General features: G+C 39.7%; 2 protein-coding genes across 7 annotated transcripts in view; both read left to right on the top strand.

The window, feature by feature from the left end:
* The first annotated feature begins 5,619 nt into the window (after nucleotides 1-5,619).
* Nucleotides 5,620-15,749, top strand: LOC127657627 (uncharacterized protein C7orf31). Its single transcript, XM_052146496.1, has 7 exons — nucleotides 5,620-5,705; nucleotides 5,832-5,903; nucleotides 7,134-7,324; nucleotides 7,682-7,770; nucleotides 8,100-8,274; nucleotides 9,128-9,222; nucleotides 15,129-15,749. The coding sequence occupies exons 1-7, from the start codon at nucleotides 5,620-5,622 to the stop codon at nucleotides 15,747-15,749; spliced, it is 1,329 nt and encodes a 442-aa protein (XP_052002456.1).
* A 6,296-nt stretch (nucleotides 15,750-22,045) lies between these two features.
* The window catches only part of LOC127657839 (oxysterol-binding protein-related protein 3-like), a 116,486-nt gene continuing 114,318 nt past the window's right edge, over nucleotides 22,046-24,213 (top strand). For 5 of the 6 annotated variants that reach the window (XM_052146775.1, XM_052146774.1, XM_052146773.1 and 2 more), the window contains exon 1: nucleotides 23,659-23,999. The gene's annotated coding sequence lies outside the window, so the exon portion shown is untranslated. Of the gene's footprint in view, nucleotides 22,394-23,658; nucleotides 24,000-24,213 lie in introns of those variants that run through there. The other variant, XM_052146771.1, reaches the window with a different exon arrangement.

Below are 24,213 nucleotides of genomic sequence, written 5' to 3'. Positions count from 1 at the left end.
GTGAGAGAGAGAGAGAGAGAGAGAGAGAGAGAGAGAGAGAGAGAGAGAGAGAGAGAGAGAGAGAGAGAGAGAGAGAGAGAGAGAGAGAGAGAGAGAGAGAGAGAATTATTTTCCAGTGCCTGCCTTTATTTCATCAAGCACTAATGAGCTAAAGGCTTTAGAAGTAAGTCCAGTCTGAAAACCATTACAGAATACCTTTAATCAGGTGCGGATTTAGGCATGGGCGACATAGACAGATGGCCAGGGCGGCATCTTGCGGTGGGTGGCACGAGGCGGCGGCGCCAATCCATCCCCGGTCAACAACTTTGCAACACTTTTACTTTTGCAAATAGAAAAGATTAGAATAGAAGAACAGGGAGCCCTGCAACAGATGTCATGGCCCCCACAAAGCCCCTCACTGAACATAGAGTCAGTCTAACATTACATGTAGAGACAGAAGCAGTTGAGACAGCCTAAATAGATAGAAGAACTGTGGCGAATACTCCAAGAAGCTTGGAACATCCCATCTGCCAACAACCAAGAAAATCTGTGTCCTGGTTTATCTAAGAAAATTGGGGCTGTTTTGAAGGTAAAGGTGGTCACACTGAATATTGATTTAGCTTTTTTATGTTTACTGGACTTTGTATGACATTAAGTGGTAAATGAAAACTATTTATGTCATTATTTTTGAAGATATCCTCACTATGCAACATTCTTCACAAGTGCCTAAATCTTTTCCGCAGTACTGTGTATTCCAAAAGCATGACTAGCCCATTGTCTCTCTGACCGTGTGGAGAACAGACATTATGAATTTAATAGTAAAAAGCTTCTCACCCCAGTGATAATATTGTCCTATATGTAGTTTCCATCCAGAATCTTAACCCATTTAATCCCAAAATATTCCCAGCTAAATGAAGACATGTATGTATTTAATATCTTGTATAGCCCAATGAAACAATCATGCCTTTTCTAATATTATATATTTATTAAGTTAGTATGTGCTTTAATCTTGGTCACACGTATCTGGCCCAACAGGAAATTGGAAAGAATAAGACAACATGTCATTTTTTTGTACTAATATGCAATTGTGGGGGGAAAGGAAATGATGAACCAAAATTTTAAATGCAGTCAATCAGCCTAACCCTATTCAAAAGTGAGGTTCTGTGTTTTTCCACTGGTCACAATTGTGACGGCTTACATGTTCACTTGTCCTGTTGGCATGATTTGTATATGCCAGAGCAATCTTATTAATAAATCAATAATAGGCCCTTTAACCAACATCTGTACCAAATATGGGAGTATGTGTATTATGACAGGTTTGACACAGACATAATCTTTCAGAGGGGCACAGAGGAATTAAAGGAATATTCCGGGTTCAATACAAGTTAAACTCAATTGACAGCATTTGTGGCATAATATTGATTATCAAAACACAAAATACTAAAAAGAACTTTAAACAAAACAGCATTGTCACATTGAGGCACTTATAATGGAAGTGAATTTGGCCAATTTGTGGAGGGTTTGAAGGCAGAAATGTGAAGCTTATCATTTTATGAAAGACTTACATTAATTATTCTGTTAAAACTTGTGTATTATTTGAGCTGTATAGTTGTATAAATCATTTAATGGTATTGCAAGATTTATAGTGGTATGTTGTCATGGCAACGAAGGAGTAAAATTGGATGTAACATTAAACAGAAAATGTTAGTAAGCAATTTTATCACACCAAATTCCTGTTAAAATGCATATTGTGTGCATCTTGTGGCTATACTTTTGAAACAGTGAGTATTTTAATGTTAACGGATTGGCCCCACTCACTTCCCATCTAAGTGCTTTGCCAAAGATAATAATAATAACTATTACTATTTTATTTATACCTTTATTTTATTCAAGACCTTCACTTCTTCTGAATAAGGCACTGTGTTTGTTCCAATGTTGTTCATTCCAGCTGAACTTTCTCTCTTTGCTTCAATGCTCTTTAAAAACCTACTTTAATTATTTATATTTTTTATGGCAGAATGTAACTGTAGATAGGTTCTGCTTTAAGATAAACATTTCTTCACAGCTTGTAAACTATAATGATTTCTAAGATCTAACCAGAGAGTGTTTAAATGTTTTAGTTAACTTTCATCTATGGGTGTGTGAAGCAGACGAGTCTTCTGACCAAAAGTTTCATCAGCTTGTGCACACATTTTGTTAGATTGTTGGGTACGAATGCAACACATGAACCAGGAGATGTTCACTGAACTACTTATTATAGTGCTCCATTAAAAAAAAACTATGACACATAGGTTAACCATTAAAACACATTTAAATAGTTCCTGGTGTGCGCTTTAGCCTATACCTGTTGATACTCTTTGGTAAGATGAGGCACTGCTGCAGTCCTGACATTTAAAAATGCCCACAGCAGAATATTCTGACACAGGCTAATGAAACCTGCTCTTCATAGTTAAGCATTAACAAGCAACCAAGGGAGCTAGATCGCTGCACTACATTCATAATACAACAGTAGGAAATGTAATACAGCACCCCCTCTGAAGCGGAGAATGGTAATTGGTCACTGAACTTAAGATTGGTGTGTGTGCTAAATCGCAGCTTTTCTGGAAACCTTTGACAAGGCCCCGGGAGAATCCCAATTAAAGGTGTAATACTGAATATATTGCTGAACGCAGCCTTATAAATAAGGCCGGTCAGTGGAAATGCTTGGCAAGCAGTTGGCTGTGCCTCTATTGGACAAGATCCTGTAAATCGATTGATGTGTTAATTTTTTTGTTTGTTCTTCCACTGGCTTGTGCATGGCATTTACTGAAACGTTAGTGTAGATGAAATGAACTGTATACTCACAGTAATATAACTGAGCATTTGAGATTGTTTTCACTCGCTGAGATAATGTCATTTATAATAAAACTGACCAGTGGCAGTGAAGCACTCCAGCACCATGGACAGTTCCCCCAGCAGTTTGCAATGGGGGGCATTGATGAGTTTGTAATTTGATAAAGTGGGAATAAATCCAATGACCAAACCAATCATTAACCTAAATAGAAGCCCTTAAAAAGAATTTGCTTGAAAATGTGTAATTTATATTTGTAAATCATTTAGCATGCAAGCTTCTTAATCCTATTTTAATGTTTTTCAGATATTTTATCACTTCAACACAAAAAAGATTTGAGCTGATTTGCTTTTTTGAAAATAAAGACATGTTTCATTAATATTTTTGAAGACATTACAATAGAATCAAAATTAAGGTAAAAGTAACAATTCCTAAATCTTTTCAGGATTTTGAGTGTCTATTCAAGGTAACACATTACAATATGTGTGTATTCATTAACATTAGTTATGCAGTAGGTATTATGAACTAAAAATTAACAAAATGTTTTTACAGAATGTTTTAATCCTATGTTAATTTATAAATTTACTGTTCATTACTCGTTTATGTTAAGCTATAATGCATGTTCACGTTACGTATACGACTGATATTTATGTATACTACTTTTAATAAAATGTATAATTTTTATAAATAAGATAAATAAATAAAAGTATAGCCTATTAAAAACTTATATACAGAAATTAACATTAACCAAGATTTATTAATTCTATAACAATTTACAATAAGGTTTTATTCATTAACATAATTAACTATATTAGTTAACATGAACTAACAATAAACATTACTTTTATAGCACATCTTAGTTAATGTTAATTTCAACATACTAATGCATTTTAAAAATTCACGTTTTCATTAGTTTTGACTTTACATTACTTTTTATGAAATGCTGTAAGAAATTATGTTAGTTCAAATGAATGGTAACAATAGTACCTTATTGTAAAGTATTACCTTATTTTAAAATCTGTAAAAGTGTTGTTCATTTTTAGTTCATTTTAACTACTGCATTGACCTTTGTCAACATATATCCTATAACCTGATATTGTAAAGTGTTACCAATTTCAATACAAACACATTTCAAAATTGTTACTGCTCAGTTAGCAAAACTGCATCTATACCTTCCACTGAGAGAAATTTTATCAAAATTTGAAATTGTATGTTATGTACTCTTCCGGTCAACACAGGCTTGAATGCAAGATGAGAAAACATTGTTATATCCACACATCTACACACATTACAGTAGCTAATTTTACCTATGAGTTCAATAGCTGCTTCAGAAATTCACTGTAACCAGAGGCATTTACACTCTCTGCAGTAACCTAGATCTGTGTGTCTTTGATAGCCTGCTCTGGTTTCAGAGTTTCTGCTCAAGCACTGCTGGAGCAAATGGGAATGCAAACATAATATTGCTGTGAAAAGCGTCCAATGGCGGTGCTTGCAAAGGCAAACGTTGCCATTGCTCATCCTTAAACAACATTACATTTTCCCATGTAACTATTCCCGTACCATTTGTGCTACGGATATGGCTGAAACCTCAAATGGTTTGAGCTCTAAATTATTTTTGCCTGACAGACAACAAAGCAGAGAGATACAAAAAATCAGACTTCTTTTGAAGGAGGGACCTGAGACATATCTAAGGTCCAGAATATAATTTGGGTGTGGGCTGTATAGACTTGGGCCAGTATGCAACTACAGTATCTAGCAACCACCCAGAACACCCTAGAAACATTTTGGCAACACACTAAGAACCACCAACCGCATAGCATTACCCTTGCAACCATACACAAAACACTTGCATTATGGTGGCCTAGATCTGTGCGTCTTTGATAGCCTGCTCTGGTTTCAGCCTCTCTATTCAGTTCAAGCACTGCACTGGGATGGCCTTTGGCACTCAGAGGCCTATAGATAGCAGACATTACATTCTGAGCTATGATTGCTCTCTAGGGGCATGATTCATGATGAATACATTTATTTTTGAGTTTACAAAATTAGCTTTGAATGTTACAGTTAAAACCCACCGATGTGGTCTGACAGCAGCCTAATTTGTTTGAAGACATCTTTTGCATTATTTTGAATTTATAAATGAGTGTTAAGGGCTTAGAGTTCTTGATAGAAGGATTATGTGTGATCTGTCAGCAAGGCGAGGCTAATGAGCATCTCGCATCACCAAATCCCTTAAACACAAACAAAAGGCGCAGCTGAGCTTCCATAGTGATGGTGCTTGGACTTGGATAAGGTGTCACTCTGTGGTTTCATGTGGCTGTTTGTAGAATCAACACTATGGACAGTCTAAGGATCCATGCATGCAGCAGCACACAAGATTTGCACGCCAGCATTCAGAATCCAAAAATGCTGTGACAAGCACCTGCCCGTGTTTCAACATGTGTGCCATGGCATTGGCCAGGAGAGCTGTCCTCGGAAAGATTTTCACCATGAAAACTATTTATTTCGTCTGAAAAAGAAAACTGTCCCATCTCCACTTAAACTCCCTGAGGTCAAGAGAGGCCACCGTGAAGCAGCTCTTTTCTCATATTCTGCCAAGGTGAGAATGTTCCAGAGAGTTGGATTTATGTATGTGTGTTGCCTGACTTCTGTATATGATGAAGGGGAGTCATTTGTTATGACGTTCTGATGACAAAAGTCTATGAAAATATAAAGAAATTGCAATGCCATCTGTCCTAAACTCCTCATTTTTCAATTTCAGGGCCTACCCAAGGAGTCATCAGTAAGACTAAAGCCATCAGGCTCATAGAAGGATGGCTTCCATTTCTCAGATCGAAAGAGTCCCTGCAGTCACCAAGGGCCATCAACACTTCAGCTACGGCGGATCAGTGTTACCTGAGTGAGAACTCGTGCATTTAAGATCTGATATTTATTTAATGTTCACTTGTGAAAATAAGCTGATGGAGTCAGTTAAATAACTTTTTAAGACTGAAAATGTTTAATATCCTCTTTATTGTCTATTCAGGTCTGTCATCATTGAGCAATATTATGACCTAACCCCAACCAAGAAGAGTCATCTCCGTATTAATGACCAGCTGTATGTTAAACTTTTCTTATTCACTGGCTCCTGTTTGTTACTTGTATTCATCATAATTAAATGCTAAGTCAAGTTTGTCCATTATGAACCCTTTTTCCAGACTGTGGTAAAATGTTTTCACTTTATATATCACGTAAATCTTGCAAACTTTGTTATAGTTTTATTTTTTTATTATTTAATGTAAATGTATTACACTATGCTTGTGTTATATTACCCTTATTTTAAAATAATCAGTCCTGTGATTGAGTTTAAATATAGCTGCCGAGTGAGTAAATTTGCCACCTTTCTCACTTCTGACTGATGTAATCAATCTCTCTTTATTTTTTTTTCCTCTTTTGAAAAGTATTGGAAACATACAGTAATAGTAGATATTAATTTTTGCTGTGAAAAGGGTCCAATAGCGGTGCTTGCAAAGGCAAAAGTTACCATTGCTCATACTTAAACAACTTGAACTTTTGCATGTAAATTTTCCCACATCATTTGCGATACAGACATGACTGAAACCTAACATTTTCTGAGAACCATCACTATGGTTGAGATGCTATTGCTTTTCTTAGCAACCAAACTAATTAGATTTGCCTGACAGACAACAAATCAGAGAGAGAACTTCTTTTGAAGGAGGGATCTGAGACATATCTAAGGTCCAGAATATAATTTGGGGGTGGGCTGTATTGACTTGGGCCAGTATGAAACTACAGTATCTAGCAAACACCCAGAACACTCTAGCAACCTCTTCAACCTCTGCAACACACACCACCAACCGCTTAACATTGCCCTTGCAACCAACCACAAAACACTTGTAGCATGGTGGCAAGTTTTGCATGGGCAAGCACTGATTTGTAAAAATCTAGATTTTTTTAATGTATTATTTCATTTGATTATATTTTGTTTCAAGGCTTCCCAAACCAACAGACATCGACATGAGGTACAAATACCAAAAATGTTTCTGCCTCTATTTTATTTTAATTTTGTACACTTCACATACACTTGCTTGAGTCTTATGTTTTCTTTTTTCATATTTTTTACAGTGTGTATAAACTATGTTCACCTCATAGGGAGTCACACGTGCTCTTCTCTTTTTGTCCTCCTCCTTTCATGCTGTTCAGTAACTGAGAGACTGTGCAGTCAGAAAACAGATTAACGAGAACAGGATCAAGGGCAAAAAGAAAGTGCTACATTTTCATTGTGGAAATCCAGAGACTTGCAATCTGTATCTGTGTGTTTCTGCAGTAAGAAGATGATTAAAGTTGCTGTTCCAAGAGAGCATCCGTACCAGTCCCACATGTCCCGCTATGCCATGTTTCCATCTTACCGATCCCCTGATGACCCTGACACAGGAGTGAGGGCTGGTTCTAAACTGCCCCTCAACCCTCTCCTGCCCTCTAGTGCACCTACAGTCACTTTACTCCACAAGACTAAAGGTTAGAAAATACAGAGATGAAATTAGAGCTGATTACTTTATTGTACTATAAATACATTTGGGTTTAAAAGACCACTTGTAAAAATGCTTCTATTTTTCATTTTTCTTGTTTTAAGAGTTATCAAATGCCACAAATTTGATTAATATTGTTTAATGATTATATGTGCAAAATCTTCAATATTTATCATTAATTGTAACAATTTAACCTTTCTAAATATTCTAAAACATTGTTTGTTTCCAGGTTTAAAAATGAAATGTTTTGAACCCTTCTGTATTTTTTTATCTTTGTGGAAGTATAAATACAGTACTCAGTCGTAGTAATACTTCAAACTCAAGATGTTATCTTTTACAAATGCAGGCAGTCCGTACCGTCATGAGATACTTGATGTTCCCATAGCAACCAGAAGAAAAGCAGTGACTTGGCCAGGGCAACATGATTTCCAGACTGTGAGTTGCATAAGACTTTCTGAATATTCTAAAACATTCTGTAACCTCCAGAAATGTTTAAGTATTTAGAAGATCATCATCACTCTTTAGATGTGTTGTCTCCCAACTGACAATTTTTGGTTCATAGAACATTCTTGGAATCTTAATTAGTGGGCAGGGTAAAAATAAAGTTCATAGAACGTTAGGAATTGGTTACCAAATAGGACCAATACACTAATGTTAGGGGAACGGTCAGTGTTGGGCAAATTTGGGTCTATTGAGAGGAAACCACAAAGGTACAGTAGTCGGTGCTCTGTTCTATTCACACTGTCTGCTTCTTGGATACTCAGCATACTAAACCATTAAAAGAGAAGATGCAAGTGTTCTGCCCCAGGCCTCCGAAGACAGTGTGCCCAAATGCCTCTCTGCGTGACTGGAATACAACCTTGTCTGAGGGCACAACCAACATGTTACGCAACTTGGAGAAAGCCCAGTGGCTCACCTCATACCAACTACACTACACAGGTACTGCGTAAATGATCATACCGCAACAGGAACACTGTTTTATTACATCGCAGTCCTCCATTCATATTTTAGTAGCTTGCTCTCGGTAGGACAGTGACAATGTCTTGAGAGAATTCATTCTGGGATTACTGTTTATAGTTAGATATTGACTTCCGTACAAAAGTTTAAATCTGTCATCTTTTACTCACCCTCATGTGATTCCAAACCAGTATTACGTTCTTTGTTTCACAGAAAACCAAAGGAGATATTTTGCAGAATGTTTAAACTGGTCTTTTTCTTATAAGAATGTGAATGGTGATTTACACTTTCAAGTTTAAAAAATGACAGAAAAACACAAAACATACACATGACAGAAAGTAGTCCTAAAGAACACTATATTCTTCTTAAGCCACATGATAGCTTTTTGTGAGGAACAAATTTAAATTAAAATCATTATTCGCTGTTGTACGTAATTAAGCCTTTTATCCTCCTTTCTGCAGTAACTCTCAAATCTCATTTCTACTTGTGTTCAATTTAAGATATTCAAACTTGTCACAAGACCCACAGGAAACTAATAATGTCATTCAATGTCAAACCTGATGCCACATAATTTGTGTTACCATATTTTACATTTGAGAGATACAACCTAAAATTTATTTAGCGAATGACTCAAATTTCAGGCTGTTCTTCACACAAAACTATTGTATCGCTGGATAGATGGTGTCAATTTTGGGTGAACTAACTTTTTAAGGGTTGCTCGTAAAAGTCTGTGATGGCATTAACTATGGGAAGGTGCTGTTAATGTTTACCGCATTGTTACGAGAAAGCAGGTACTGTCATTTATTTTGTTAAAGCTGTCGTATCTCTGTTTTAGGCACAGGCCCCACTAACCCCATTAAACTGGATGATTTCCATGAGAAGACAATTGCCATGATTACTGGAGAAATGAACCCTCTAACAGCACCACTGGTATGGCTTATTAAAACTGTATACAACTAAATGCCAAACATTTACTTAAGCCACTGAGTAGTACAAGAGCTACAGCAGAAGCTGTAAAATATACATGGTTTTGTCCCTAACATCTTTTCTATGACTTATTTGCCAAATAGACTTATCATACAGTTTTAGCACTTTATTTTAACTAATTGAGCAATGAGGTACAAGATACCATGCTACAATGTGAATATGGTCATGACTAAACGACATTGTGAGGCATGAAACACAGCTGTTATTATTTTACAGTTGTGTTACATAATAACAATATTAAGGATACAATTTTCATTTAATGGATCGTTCATTCAAAAATGAAAATTCTGTCATCATTCATTCACCCTAACGTTGTTCTTAAATCCCTTTGTATTTGTGTTAGTTTTATTTTTCTTTATATTTTATTTAATTAGGGACAATAAACGTAACATTTTTTCTTTTTTCTTTTTTTTGAGTATTGAATATATATGATGGTGCTTTTTGTCATTTTTGAGATTGACAGTACCCTATAACTTTCATTTTATGTAAAATTGTTTTGATCCTGTCATTGTCATGCTGTTTGTAAGGACGAGGTGAGAGGTATGGATCCAAACGCAGTATTTTTTATCTCAGAAGAAGAGTCTGTAATAAAGATGAAAACATAACAGCAGTTTGCTGGCTAACAATGATTGTAACACTCTTTCACGAACACACCAACAAACAAACAAAAACCAACGTACAGTACACATGAAGACTAATAACTAAACGAGAGACTTTGGACACAAAAATGTTTCACACGGTGGCAGTCATCTCAGTCTAGTCTTGTTTTCTCTTTAGTGGCAGGATCCTGACACTCTTGTTATATTATGTTGTTTTTGATGTTCTGTTTTCCATTTGCCACCCTGCTGGATTCTGTGCCCTGTTCCCTTTCATGGCCCTGACCACTCATTCCATGATCATCTGTTCATTTGCTCCACCTGCACTCCTTGTTTGCCCTACCCACTCTCACACCTGTTTTCTAATTGCTAGCTGTTTCAGCTTCTTGTCTTGTTCTTTCTTGTCTAGTTTTTTTGGGTCATTGTCTACCTGTTTTTTGTTGTGATAATGCTTTTTGATTTTCCTTAAAGAATGGTAATCACACATTCCCCATCTGTCGCTCACTTCAACGTTGTGTCGAAGAAGCAACACTAGGGGTCTCTCTTGAGAGGCTTTTGCGTCTCTGATCTATGAGAAAAGGCCAATGAGAAATTGGCAGACAGAATTTGCATGTCCCGCCCCTGGAGCGATCTTCCCGTCTCTGAGCGATTGCTGTTGGATCTGCGGCGCATATCAGCGGCTTTCTCCTTCTCTGCACAGCAGTGCAGCTTGCCCCTTGGCACCTCGACAGCGCAGTTAAAAGAGTTTATTTCTCTAAAAGAGCAAACTTCAGGCCAGCACGCCCAGATGTCCGACATGTTTGCCCGGGCCGCCGTCAACGTGGAGCTGGAGTGAAAGCCCCCCCCGGTGCCTTTATTCCCGGACGTGCATGATGAGCTGACCGCACTGCATGCCTTGGCCCTCCGGCAAGTCCACCAGGCCACTTAAAGATCTGCACTTGGGTAGTCCTGATCCCGACGTGCTGCAGGAACCGCCACGAAGATCACAGCGCGGTCATTCGGGCAGGCGATGGCCACTCTCGTGGTTCGGGAACGTCATCTGTGGCTGAACATGGTCGAGATGCGCAAAGTGGACAAAAGGACTTCGCCCAGCAGTTATCAGCGGTGAAAAAGCAGACGGAGGCCATATCTCACATAATGCCCCGTCACACCTCCAGCACAGGCCGTGCCCCGAGCGCCCTCCTGCGGCACCTAAGAAACGTATGAACCCCTTCGAGGACCCGGAAGGCACCCAAGCGTTCCTGAGACAGACGACCCAGGGGCCAAGACATTTGCTCCGGAGCTGGTAAGCAGACCACTCTGTCCCCCGGTGGAGGGCCAGGAGGAAAATCTTCAGTTACGTTTATTTACTTTGCTGCATCCCCGTCATGCTGCGGTACCCACATTCTCAATAAAAGAGCAATTCCCTTTGTCTCTGGGTCACCTGGCCTGCAAATGCCATTCTCACGGCACTCTGCGGCCACACCTCAACAGTCCCGGCACATTGGACGCAGACCTCTCGCCTCCAGCCCCACAACTATTGTCCCCCGGCCGGCCGGTTCTGACGAGTCTAGAGGACGCCTCCACGGGACCTCCTCCTCAGTCACTAACCCGCCCCCCACCGGGTGTGCGGAGCAAGGTAAGTGCTTTGAGTCTTCTCTCAGCACAAGAGCCTCAGGACGTGTTTTTGCCTCCCGACACTGCATTACCTACTCCGATCCGCTGCGAAGTCCCGCCGGGTACGTCAAAAATAATCATCCCCTTAGTGTCCCTAGCATGGAGCTTGGACGCGTGGCTCTCTCTTCCCAATCTGTCACGCTGACCATTCGACTCGGTTATGCAATTCAGTTTGCCAGCCAAATCCCTGCGCGCAGAAATTGCTACGCTCTTATTCAAAGACGCGATAGAGCCTGTCCCTCCATCCGAGATGAAGAAGGGTTTCTACAGCCCTTACTTCATCGTACCAAGAAAGGCGGCTGCTTACAACCGATCTTGGACTTGCAAGTTTTCAACCGGGTCTTGCACAAACTCCCGTTCCAAATGCTCACGCATTCTAACTTGCGTCCAGCATCTAGACTGGTTCGCAGCAGTAGACCTGAAGGATGTGTACTTCCACGTCTCAATGTTGCCTCGACATTGACCCTTTCTACGGTTTGCATTCAACGACCAGGCGTATCAGTACGAGGTCCTCCCCTTCGGCATGTCCCTGTCCCCTCGCATCTTCATGAAGGTTGCAGAGGCAGCCCTAGCCCCGCTTAGGGTAGCAGGCGTCCGCATTCTCAACTACCTCGACGACTGGCTCATCCTAGCCCACTCCCGAGAGTTACTATGCGCCCACAGGGACCAGGTGCTCAGGCACCTCAGCCGTTTAGGTCTTCAGGTCAACTGGGAAAAGAGCAAGCTCACCCTGGTTCAGAGCATCTCTTTTCTCGGCACGGAGTTAGACTCAGTCTCAATGTTAGCACGCCTCACCAACGAGCACGCGCAGTCAGTGCTGAAATGCCTCACCGCGTTCAGGCCGGGCACGGCGGTCCCCTTAAAACATTTCCAGAGGCTCCTGGGGCATATGGCATCCTCCGCGGCAGTCGAGCAGACCCCTGCTTTCTAGAGTCAGGTGTCCCCGACGCGTCCTGGTCACCACAGACGCCTCCAAATTGGGTTGGGGCGCCGTGTGCATTGGGCCGTTGGAAAGGAGCCCCACTGTTCTGGCACATCAACTGCCTAAAGTTGTTAGCTGTACTTTTTGCCCTGCGTAGGTTTCTCCCACTAATTCAGGGCAAACACGTCTTGATCCGATCAGACAGCACCACCACGGTAGCGTACATAAATCGCCAAGGTGACGTACGCTCCCGTCACATGTCAAAACTTGCCCGTCGTCTCCTCCTTTGGAGCCAGCAGCAACTCAAGTCGCTGCGTGCCACTCACATCCCGGGCAATCTCAATGGGGTAGCAGGTGCGCTATCAAGACAACGCAAGGCCCAGGTAGACCTGTTTGCCTCCCGAGAGACCTCCCACTGCTCGCTCTGGTACGCCCGAACAGAGGCTCCCTTCGGGGAAGACGCGCTGGCACACAGCTGGCCCATGGGGTTGCACAAGTACGCATTTCCCCCAGCGAGCCTGCTTGCACAGGTGCTCTGCAAGGTCAGGGAGGACGGGGAAAAAGACATTCTTGTGGCTCCCTATTGGCCCACTCGGACTTGGTTCTCGGATCTCATACTCCTCGCGTCAGCCCCTCCCTGGCAAATCCCCCTGAGGAAGGACCTTCTTTCTCAGGGATGAGGCACGCTCTGGCATCCGCACCCAGACCTCTAGAACCTCCACGTCTGGTCCTTGGACGGGATGTGGAAGATCTAGCTGATCTACCACCTGCTGTTGCAGACATGATCAACCAAGCCAGAGCTCCCTCTACCAGGAACTTTATGCCCTGAAGTGGCGCTTGTTTGCAAATTGGTGTTCTTCCTGGGCTGAAGACCCATAGAGGTGTGCAGTTAGGTCAGTGCTTTCATTCCTGCAGGAGAGGTTGGAGGGGAGGCTGTCCCCCTCCACCTTAAAGGTGTATGTAGCTGCTATCGCAACCCACCATGACACAGCAGACGGCAAGTCTTTGGGTACGTATGAGTACGTTGGCCTATCACACCCAAGCCATAACCCCCCCCCCTTTGCAGGTCCAAGCACACTCAACAAGAAGTGTTGCGTCCTTATGGGCGCTGGCCAGGGGCACCTCATATGACATATGCAGAGCAGCGGTTTGGGCAACACCCAATACCTTTGCGAGATTTTTCAATCTCAGGGTTGAGTCGGTTTCGTCCCGTGTTTTCTCAGGTCTGAGCCGGTAGAACTCTGTATAAGCTGAAAAACTGACCGGGTGGACCGCTTGCACCTAGCGCCCTTTCCCTCCGCTGAGGTAATACCGTACGATTTTACCCCAGGAGATCCCACGAACTCAACCCTGGTTGACTCCTCCCTAGCCCTCTGGTCCACGAATTCAGCTGAGGATTTTGCCGACCAAGACCAATGCGGGTACTCAATTTACCCTGCACTGGAATAGGTGCTCCACAGGACGGGCTCCCACTTGGACTTTTCCCCCTGTGTGTATTTTTCGCGGTACGGTCCCCTTGCGAGCAGACCGGCATCTCTTGGGCAGTCCTCACGGACCCCCGGTCGCCGTGTTTGTAGCAACTCCTTCCTCCCAATGAGGTAGGATCTACCACCGCACCATTCTACACATGTGACCTAAAAGCCCATGTGATGTATTTCGCCACACTTTACCTCCCCCAATCGGGGCAGGTGTGGTCTCCGCAGGGTCTTTCCCCCCTGAAAGAATAGGAAAATTAGGAAAGATCGCCTTCCCCGATGCGTATGATAGTGTTAAGATGGCCCCAGCCGCTTTAACTCTATGCGAGAAACATAGAGAGAGAAAGGGCGTGGCTGGCACGGCCTGCTCCCATGCTTGGCACGTCGCCTTGTTCCCCCCTGTCAGGGGTAAAGAACAAGAAGGCTTTGACGATTTTATGGGCCGTTGGGGAAGGTCACGTGCAGCCTGGCACAGCCGGTTGCATTGGCACGTAAAAGACCTGCCCGAATCTGTGTCAGCAGTACATGTACACGGCTCAGCATATGGCGTGATTTAAATTGGACCCCTAGTGTCGCTTCTTTGACACAACGTCGAAGTGAGTGACAGACGGGGAACGTCTAGGTTACGGATGTAACCTCTGTTCCCTGATGGAGGGAATGAGACGTTGTGTCCTCCCGGCCACGTCGCTGAACCGAGCCACTGTTGCGGCCGAACCTCATTGTCGGCTCCTTAGAAAAATCCTGAATGAAACAGATGCATTTCCCTCCCTTTATACCTGTATGTCCGGGGACGGGACATGAAAATTCTGTCTGCCAATTTCTCATTGGCCTTTTCTCATAGATCAGAGATGCAAAAGGCTCTCAAGAGAGACCCCTAGTGTCGCTTCTTCGACACAATGTTTCATTCCCTCCATCAGGGAACGGAGGTTTCATCCGTAACCTAGACATTCTGCCTGTGATTGAGTCCTTCTACATGCCCCATACCTGACAAGAAGAGCATCTTTAGCATTCACCTAAAAATCTATTTTTCTCTTTGACTTTCTTTTTCTATAGCACACAAAAGGAAATACAGAATGTTCAGTCTCAGTTAGCATCTAGTACCGGAAGTGTGCATTTTACAATACTGTTTTAATTACTTTTTCTTTTTAAATATGATGACCGCAGTCCAGGATTTAACCTCTTCTGTGTCATATGTGACAGAGGGAGCGATCATTTCCTATTTTCACTCCTTCTCGGCCATTGGAAGGACGCAAGGCCAGGATTCTTCCAAATCGACACCCTTTGAAAAGCACCTACGCTCCATCCTCATCTCCTCCTGCCACCTCTGTTCTTTCAGGGGCTGCAGATCTGGGCCTATCCGCACCCTGTACACTCACCCCTTTGGCTGTGGAGGTCAGACGAGATGACACCAGCCTTTCACAGAGATCATCAGAAACTCAACGTACAGATCAGTACAGATCTGTTGATGCAGACCTAAAAGAAGTGGTGGAAAACTCCAACACAGGGCACATTTTAGAGCACACATTCCATTCTGTACTGGACGGAAAGGAGAAGCTTCAAACAATGAAATCCCAAACTGAGAAAGGGAATGTATATTTATCAAAAATCATCCAGCCCCGAAGCATTCAAGAAACAACGCAAACCATAGATAACAGGACACAGCCCACCCTGCTTGAGCTCCAGGACTCCTTCAGCAAAAGTGAAGCTCACCGACAATTCCGTGAGTCCATCAAGGGCTCAGTGGTTGACCTGCGTGACAACTATTACAATGGAAGAAAGCATTTGTTCTGTGGTTCCAACTCATACTACTTTCATAACTGATGAGAACAGTTTGTTGATTGTCAGTTCAAATGCTCAAATTAAAAGCATTATATCACCAAATTCTAAATGCTAAACAGCTTTGTTTTTGGTACACTTTTACTTGTTTTCCAGTATTTTTCTGTAACATTCATAAAACAAAAACTTAAATATGAAGTGTGTAATTTTTTTCATCGGTATCTCCAAACAGTGTTTTCAAACAGGTTTCCTGAAATTTCATAAATTAATAAAATAAAAGTTATGGAAAGTCATAGAAATTCTAAATATGATTACATTTTATTAGAATTTTATTAGAACATTTCTATAGGGAATATAGAGTACTGCAAACGTTTTAGGCACATAAGATGTTTCACAAAAGCATTTGTCTTAAGATGGTTATGTATATCTTCAGCTTTAGTGTGTCAATAGGAAAAACACATTTTAGACTCCCAAACATTACTTTTGCAAATAGAAGAACAGGGAGTCCTGTAACAGATGTCATGGCCAGGGCCGTAGCCAGGGTTTGAAAATTAGTGAGGTCCACGGTGAGGTGTCAAGACTTTTACCAAAATTATACCTACACATGCAACATATTCTATACATCAACAAATTAAATATAACAATTTTAGGACAGAAACAATAATAATACTGAAAAATAAAATTTGATTGCAAATGCAGTTAACAATATTAATACTGAATTTTTGTCACATAGAAATTGCACATTTGAAAATAAAGCATTAGCAAAATGTACTCATATTAACTATGGAAAAACAGCAAAAGTTAATTAACAACTAATTTATCTAGTACTGTGTTAATAATATTAATATTATCAAAAAAATAATATTTTTTTGATAATTTTTGCCAGACTCTTAATTCTTTAAAGGTGCAAAATGTTTCCCCTTTAAAAAAGTTTTACTCCTGAAGAAATTAATTATAATTTTGAAACATATGCATAAAATCATGACAACTCACATGAGATGAGCACTTTTAGTCATATTAGTAACCTTTTAATCTGTTTTATTCTACATGGGGCAGGGGCACCCTCATGGGCCATTTTAGAATCATATGACCAGCTGAATACTGAATCAACACCACTTCTCAACCGCTTATTTATTTTTATTCAGTTGTACATAGCCTCAAAATATTTTTGAATATAAATAAATGTATATTCCCATTCGAGGTCCAGACCTCGGTGACCTCATAGTTGGCTACGGTCATGGTCATGGCACCCACAGAGCCCCTCACTGAACATTGTGTCAGTCTTAGATTACAACAAGAGAAAGAAGCAATTGAGACAGCCTAAATAGATAGAAGAACTGTGGCGAATTCTCCAAGAAGCTTGGAACATCCCATCTGCCAACAACCAAGAAAAACTGTGTCCAGGTGTACCAAAGAAAATTGGTGCTGTTTTAAAGGCAAAGGTGTTCACACTGAATATTGATTTAGCTTTTTATGTTTACTAGACTTTGTATGATGTTAATTGATAAATAAAAACAATTTATACTATTATTTTTGAAGAAATCCTCACTATGCAACATTATTCACAAGTGCCTAAAACCTTTGCATAGTACTGTAAATTTCTACTTATATAAAGATAAAAATGTATAGTATATATAGATTTCAGCAGTTAGTATCTGCTCTTTGTGAGTGTGTTATCTATTCAATGATTTTTAGCTTTGGTTTATACATATGCCTGCCATGTTCAGCGAGAAAAGAATTCCAAGTAAGACTTTTTGCCTGTTTTTATTGGAAAGTGCAAGAATGACCTTAGCTACACAGATAACAATTTTATTTTCATTTATTTTCACTCCGAACCTCTTTCAAACAAGTGAAAAGGAAGTCTCAAAGCAGCAGTGTGTCAGCCCACTGGTTGTCCTTGAGCATTTGGGTACATCCTTTGAGCATTATTCCAGTGTCTGCACCACCTCTGCATTCACAGAGCTTAAGAATGACTGCTATCTGTAATGTAGTCATTGTCAAAAGTAAAAAAAAAAAAAAAAGAGAGAGAATTTAATTCTTTCTGTGGTTTTAGCTGTGTGACCTTCACATGGCAATGTACCAAGAAGAATGTTTTCTTGTCAGATATTACTCTATAATATCTAATATTTATTATACATTTTTAAATATTCACTGTCAATGAACCACAAATATATAAAATTCAGCCATGAAACTCTACATGGCGCAAGATGATAGGTTCTTTAAACGTGTTATTTGTTACCTAGTCTGTATGCTCAAATGTGATACATTAACCCTTTCTTACTGGGCCCTACAGAGTAGTGTCACACATATGTGTTTCTGCAACAGCCAATTATGTTACAAGCTGCCAGATTCAAATCAGTTTTCGCGCCAACACAGGCTGTGCTGCCATTCTTTTACATTAGTAGCAGTTGTCATTCATCAGACAGACAGCTACTCAAAGAGTCTTTTCAAGCACATAATATTTTTAATGTATTTTACAAACAGCCATATTGTCACCAAAGTACCACAATAACATTTCACATCTTGTATATGCACAGCCGTCATATCTAAATACGATCTTCCCATGCACACAGCCACGTCTACTGATTAGGTGCAGATGTGGTTTTCACTGACACAAACAGCAACTCAAACTGTTTTTTCAGGAATGTAATACGTTTGTTTTCTGAAACAGACAGCTAAACTATCACAAAAGCACCACGGTAACAGTTTAAAACTTGTATACTCACAGTGAAAACATGCTGATCAAGTACGATTATCTGATGCTTGCAGCCATGTCTGTTTACATTAGTGCTTGTCTCACACACATGCACACACATGCACACACACACGCACACACAATGTCTGAAATGTCAAACTGTGCATAGACAAACCAGACTGCTGATATTATTTGCAAAAACAATTTACAGCAGCGAAAACTAAATAAAAATAACCAAAAGAGTACAACAGACATAACCCATTTGTTCACATGTTTACTATACTATAACAGTCATTTTTTATGACAAGAAATTAAAAATGTAAATAAAATGTAAAAGAAAATTCTCATCTTCACTCTGCCCCCCTCTAATGGCTGTGCAGTGTCACATGCAAAAATAACCCACTCCAGGGGGCACTGCAGGACACTACTCATGAAAAGGTTAAACCAATCAGCTCACATCGTGTACGCCAATAGGCCCTTTGACATCTGGTAGCCAACATGTGCACTCTCTCTATGCCTAACATTTAAATTGTTCAGTTTTGTAGATAAGAACATTTCACTAGTTTTTCTCTGAAACCCTCCTCCTCCTCAGCTTCACTTGTCTAGATATGCTACATGGGGATTGTATTTAAGTGTAATTGTGCAGCAACATGTTTGTGTATATTCTAGCAATAACAAGTCTTCATACTTGATCTGCAGCAGCAGTGTATCAGATCTATTCAACCAAGACCAAAGTATTATCAGTATGTCCCACATTAACATGCTAAATCTTTCCAAGATGACAGAAATGTATTTAGACTTTTTTATTTATTTATTTTTTATAATTTACTCTATGATGTTCCAAACTTGTACTACTTTCTTTCTCATGTGGAACACAAAAGGAATTGTTAAAATGAATATCACAAGCAGTCTTTTCAATACAATGACAGTTACTTTTGATTCATTTAGACCCCAAAACATTCATTAAAGTATGTGAATTGTGCATCATATTACAAGTCTTCTGGAGCCATACCGTGTGTAAGTGGCACGTGTTAATGCGCAAACTTAAATACTTTCAGACTCATAATAATCTCATTAACTGGTTGTCGATCAATACAGATCTTTCGATTACATTCTTTAAAAGTCAATTATTTTACATTTTTTCCGTTTATATTGACCTTTTGTATTCCACAAAAATTGAATTGGGAATACATTTATAATGTAAGGTGGCACAAACATCCTTGAACTATATTGTATGAAACAACTTGTTACACACATGCACATCTTTTTAGAAGTTGAGCATTCTGGAACAAACTTTTATGCCAAATCGTTATGATTGCTGTGTTCTTATTAGTAAACTAGAAATACAATTTTAATTTAAAGCTAGATTTGAAATCATCGTTTCCAAGGTGACAGTAAAGGAAAACTATTGCAAATAACAGACTACACAAATACTCAAGCAGCACCTTTTTATTTTAGGAAACTGTCCACTAGATGGCAGCATTGTCTTTATGACAAACTGACTGACCTATAGCATTGAGAAGGGTTTGTTTTGTTGTATTCAATTGAATTGTGCACTGCTACTTTGTATACACATGTACTTTTATAACCATGTAATCACAAAATGTAGTATCATCCAATACACTGTTAATATACATATTTTTATACATATAGTCATACATGAATATACATGATTGTCAAATGTTTATGTGTCGTTGTAGCCACATTCCTCCATGGAACCGGAAAGCCCTCAAACTGTGTCATTTGGCCATATCCTGGGATACCTTGTTTGGTTCTGATGGCTGCAAACTAAAAAAGGAATCCTGCCTTATTTACTGTTTGCATTTAATATCTGCTGAAAGCCCATACATCTCCAGTGCAGTCATGCACAAACCCACTTGACATGAATTAATACTCTGTCCTCTAACGCACATACACACACACACACACACACACACTCTCTCAATGATGAGGTGTGATTAATACCCCAGAAATGTGCTAAAAATATGCACTTCTTGACAAACACACACCCATAATACACAACATGCCTGACTATGACTAACAATTCCCAGAACACTCGTCCACTGTTTCTACTTTATCATCCATTACAAACAACGCTAACTTGATGAAAGAGACAGTGCAGCTTATGTGTTAATTGACTTCTGTAATTGCTGCTGAAATGTGTGTGGGGTAAAACTGAAGGCTTGAATGCTCTTGAGCTCAATTGACAGCTTTGCAATGAATTCAGTTAATAGTCTGATAAGTCTTTCTCTCTGATAGCTTGTACATAGATTTTTGTTGGTGTTGTCATGGTGACAACCTGGGCATAATTTATGTTTCTAAGTTGCATGAATAACTATGAGAATATGATTTGCATTTCTAAATCAAGCTAGTGTTTCATCATCTGTCCAGCTGAGGCTAGTAAAACATTATGAAATGCAGAACAAGCTCAAACATCATACTGTACTTCTCAAGCGAAACAGTATGTCCCACCTTTTCTTTAATAAAAGCAAAAACCAAGGTTGCAGAGAGGCATTTACAATCGATTGAAATGGGGACAATGAAATTGAATGTGGCAATTTTTATTGAGGGTTTAAACACAGAAATGAGAAGCTTATGATTATATAACAGCACTTGTATTAATTCTTCTGTTAAAACTTGTGTGTTATTTGAGCCGCAAAGTTGTTTAAATCATAATTTTTACAGTCATTATAAGGTTTGTTGACATTACATCGTCATAGTAACAAAATAGTAAACTTGGCTTTAACTTTACACAGAAAAGGTTAGTAAGTTATTTTATCACACTAAAATCATGTTAACACACATATTGTGTAAGTCTTGTGGAGATTCTCTAGATTTCCTGGAAAGAGGGATAAAGAGACTGACTATATAAAGAATGGTGGATTGATGGATCAATTTGAGATGTAGAATTATCAATATGAATACTGTGCAAATAACATTAAAAACAATTTATTCATTTGGAGTGTTTTGTATGGAGTGTGAACGTTTTACAATAGGAAATTTAAAAATCTTGAAAATAATGTTTGGATTCTTTGTATTTTAATGTTATTTATTTATTTATTTACAAATGGGCAATTACTTCTTCACAACATCATGGCAACATGACATTGAAGACCATTGAAATTGTCCAGATTCTGGAATTTCTTGAAATATAAACCATTAATAACTTGTGAGACAATATAGCACACAACATAAAATGAAACAGTTTGACAAATAACAATATGAACAATTTGTAAAAAACAAATAATAATAATTATATAAAACGTATGTATGAATAATAAAATAATATGAAAAAATACAAAGACATGATTGTATTTATGTATTTATGTACAAATGTTTTTAAATAAACAGTGTTTCAACAAACATTCAGTAGACTTTCAGTAGCCTGTATTTAGATCTCTATTGTGGGGCTATTCCACTGCACGTTACAACTCGACTCAACTTGACTCTGCTCGCTTTTTAGGGGTTTCCACTGTGGATAGTACCTGGTACCTGATACCTTTTTTAGTACCACCTCGGTCGAGGTTCCAAGCGAGCCAAGTTGATACAAAATGTGACATTAAAATCCTGCAGATCACTGATTGGTCAGGGAGAGTCGTCACTAGCAGCGTCAATGGATTTCCGATACGTGACATCAACCCGCTAGTTTTACAGTTAGTAAGCGATAACAGTATCATTTGTTCATATGACTTTCGAATTGTGAAAAAAAGAAATGGCTGTGCGCAAAACCACGCCATGGTCATTAAACGAGGTGCAGATGGTCCACTCGTTAGTGATGAGCGAAACGATAAAGTCTTTCAGGAAGTGTCTCAGCTGTTGGCCGTACACGGCTACCACCGAACCTACCAACAGGTGTATGGAAAAGTAAAACATTTTTTAAAAGTGACTACAGAAACATATAGGAAAAGAGGAAGTGGTTCGACCAAATGGACTCTATCTAAACCGGCGAGCGATGGGATGGAGAGTGCTCTGGACTCAGCCACGATGGAGGATGGTACATTTTGTTATGTTAACTCTATATTCTGCTTGAAAGCTTCACTTTATTTAGTTGACCAGCTACTATAAGCTTACTTCTAAAACAACCAGGCCAATTTAACTGTTACACTTGTGTAAAATCACCATGCAACAACTGCTTTACGCAGCACAATGAGTTATTGTTATTGTTTTGGTCAGTTTGTGTCGCGTTTAAGATGATGTCAAGGCAGTAGAGGCGGCGCAACTATGACTAACAGCCTATAATCCCACCCACGTTTAGGCGGCACTAAACTGCAGTGGAAATGCACGCTCAGAAATGTAAAGCGAGCAGAGTTGAGGAGAGTTGAACTGTAGCGTGCAGTGGAAAAGTGCCTTATTTACTTACATTTTTTTGAGAACATCAGTTCATTCAAAGATCATTAATAGAGATCTATATACAGGCTATTGATAGTCTACTGAATGTTTGTTGAAACACTGTTTACTAGCTATAGCAATTCAATTGATAAGTCACATAGTCAGTTAAATATTCTCTTATAGTCAGTTAAATATCTACTTGGGACCATCAAAATACAGTGTTACCAAAGGACATAGTCTTCATCTAAACTGAATAATCCTGGCAGCCTAAAATAACTCTGCACTAAACGTCATGCCTTTAGATTAAATCCAAGTGTAACTGTCAGAAACGGTGTGTGAATTAAAAACGAGTCGTTTTAATCTTGTTCATTTTGTGTGCTTTATTATCATGCAGTACTGGCAGCAACATACTGTCACTATGATTGATGTATGCAGTCATAAAATCACACAGCCTCCTTTCGAAAACTGAATCTGTCAAATGTCGGACATCATTTGAAATAATTATCCATACATTCTTTAAATCTGCAGTTGAGTTTTCAGCTAATGCAGCCCCTGGTCTTATTTTTTATTTCTAAATCGCAAGCTGCAAGGAATGAAAGCAATGTCCTCCTCTGTCTTATAATGATAGTGCAAAAATGTGTAGTGCAATTGCTTCAGAATTCGCCAGGTCGTTAAGTCGTTTACCACTGCATCTGTACGATTATCAGATAAACTGACTCCTAAAGTGTGCAGGGGCTCACGACTTCCCGAGTGTCCTATATCGCACCGTGTATGCCCGGCTGTAGACATTCGGTCGGTCTGTGGGTCGGACGCTTGGATTTTGGCACGGAGTTCTCGCGATATAGATCCGCCCCTTAAAAGTGGTGATTCCCCCGCTGATTGGTTGACGTCACTATCAGCTCTGAAGCGCTCGCCGAACCCACAACAGCAGCAGGTTTTATTTGTACAGTGAGCGAGAGGGCAAGCGCATCCTCTGATGCGTTTGTGATTCACCAATGAAACGAGTCATAAATTACTGAATTTATTTGTTTTATTTCTTTTAGACGAGTAACGGCTGCTTGTTTGGATATTTAAATGTGTTCCGCATTATTGTTTCGAGGTCTGTTACGTTAAAAACTGCTGCAACTTCACATGGGTACTACATATTTTGCTTGTCGTGTCTTTCTTGCGCAATACGTCGTCGATAAGATGCCCCGTGGATACATTTCGTAGTTTTAAATTGTCCTCCGGGTGTGGAAATCACTACAACAGCTGTAACTTCAGTTTAAAAGGTAAGTTAATACTTCCTCGATTTTGAGTTGCTACTCTTAAGTAACCATGTTTCCTTTACCATGTTAGTGCCTTTCCTTGTGTTTTTTATTGGTCTTGCATGCCATGCAATCCGAAAACATGCCTATGCATGATTGCAAGAAATGTAACTACCTAGTCGAGACAGTGTAATAACTCTGTAATATATGATGCTTTTAGGAAACTATGTGGAGCTTT

Source organism: Xyrauchen texanus, chromosome 17, assembly GCF_025860055.1.
Source record: "Xyrauchen texanus isolate HMW12.3.18 chromosome 17, RBS_HiC_50CHRs, whole genome shotgun sequence".
NCBI lineage: Eukaryota > Metazoa > Chordata > Actinopteri > Cypriniformes > Catostomidae > Xyrauchen > Xyrauchen texanus.
This window is presented reverse-complemented; position numbering and strand designations above follow the sequence as displayed.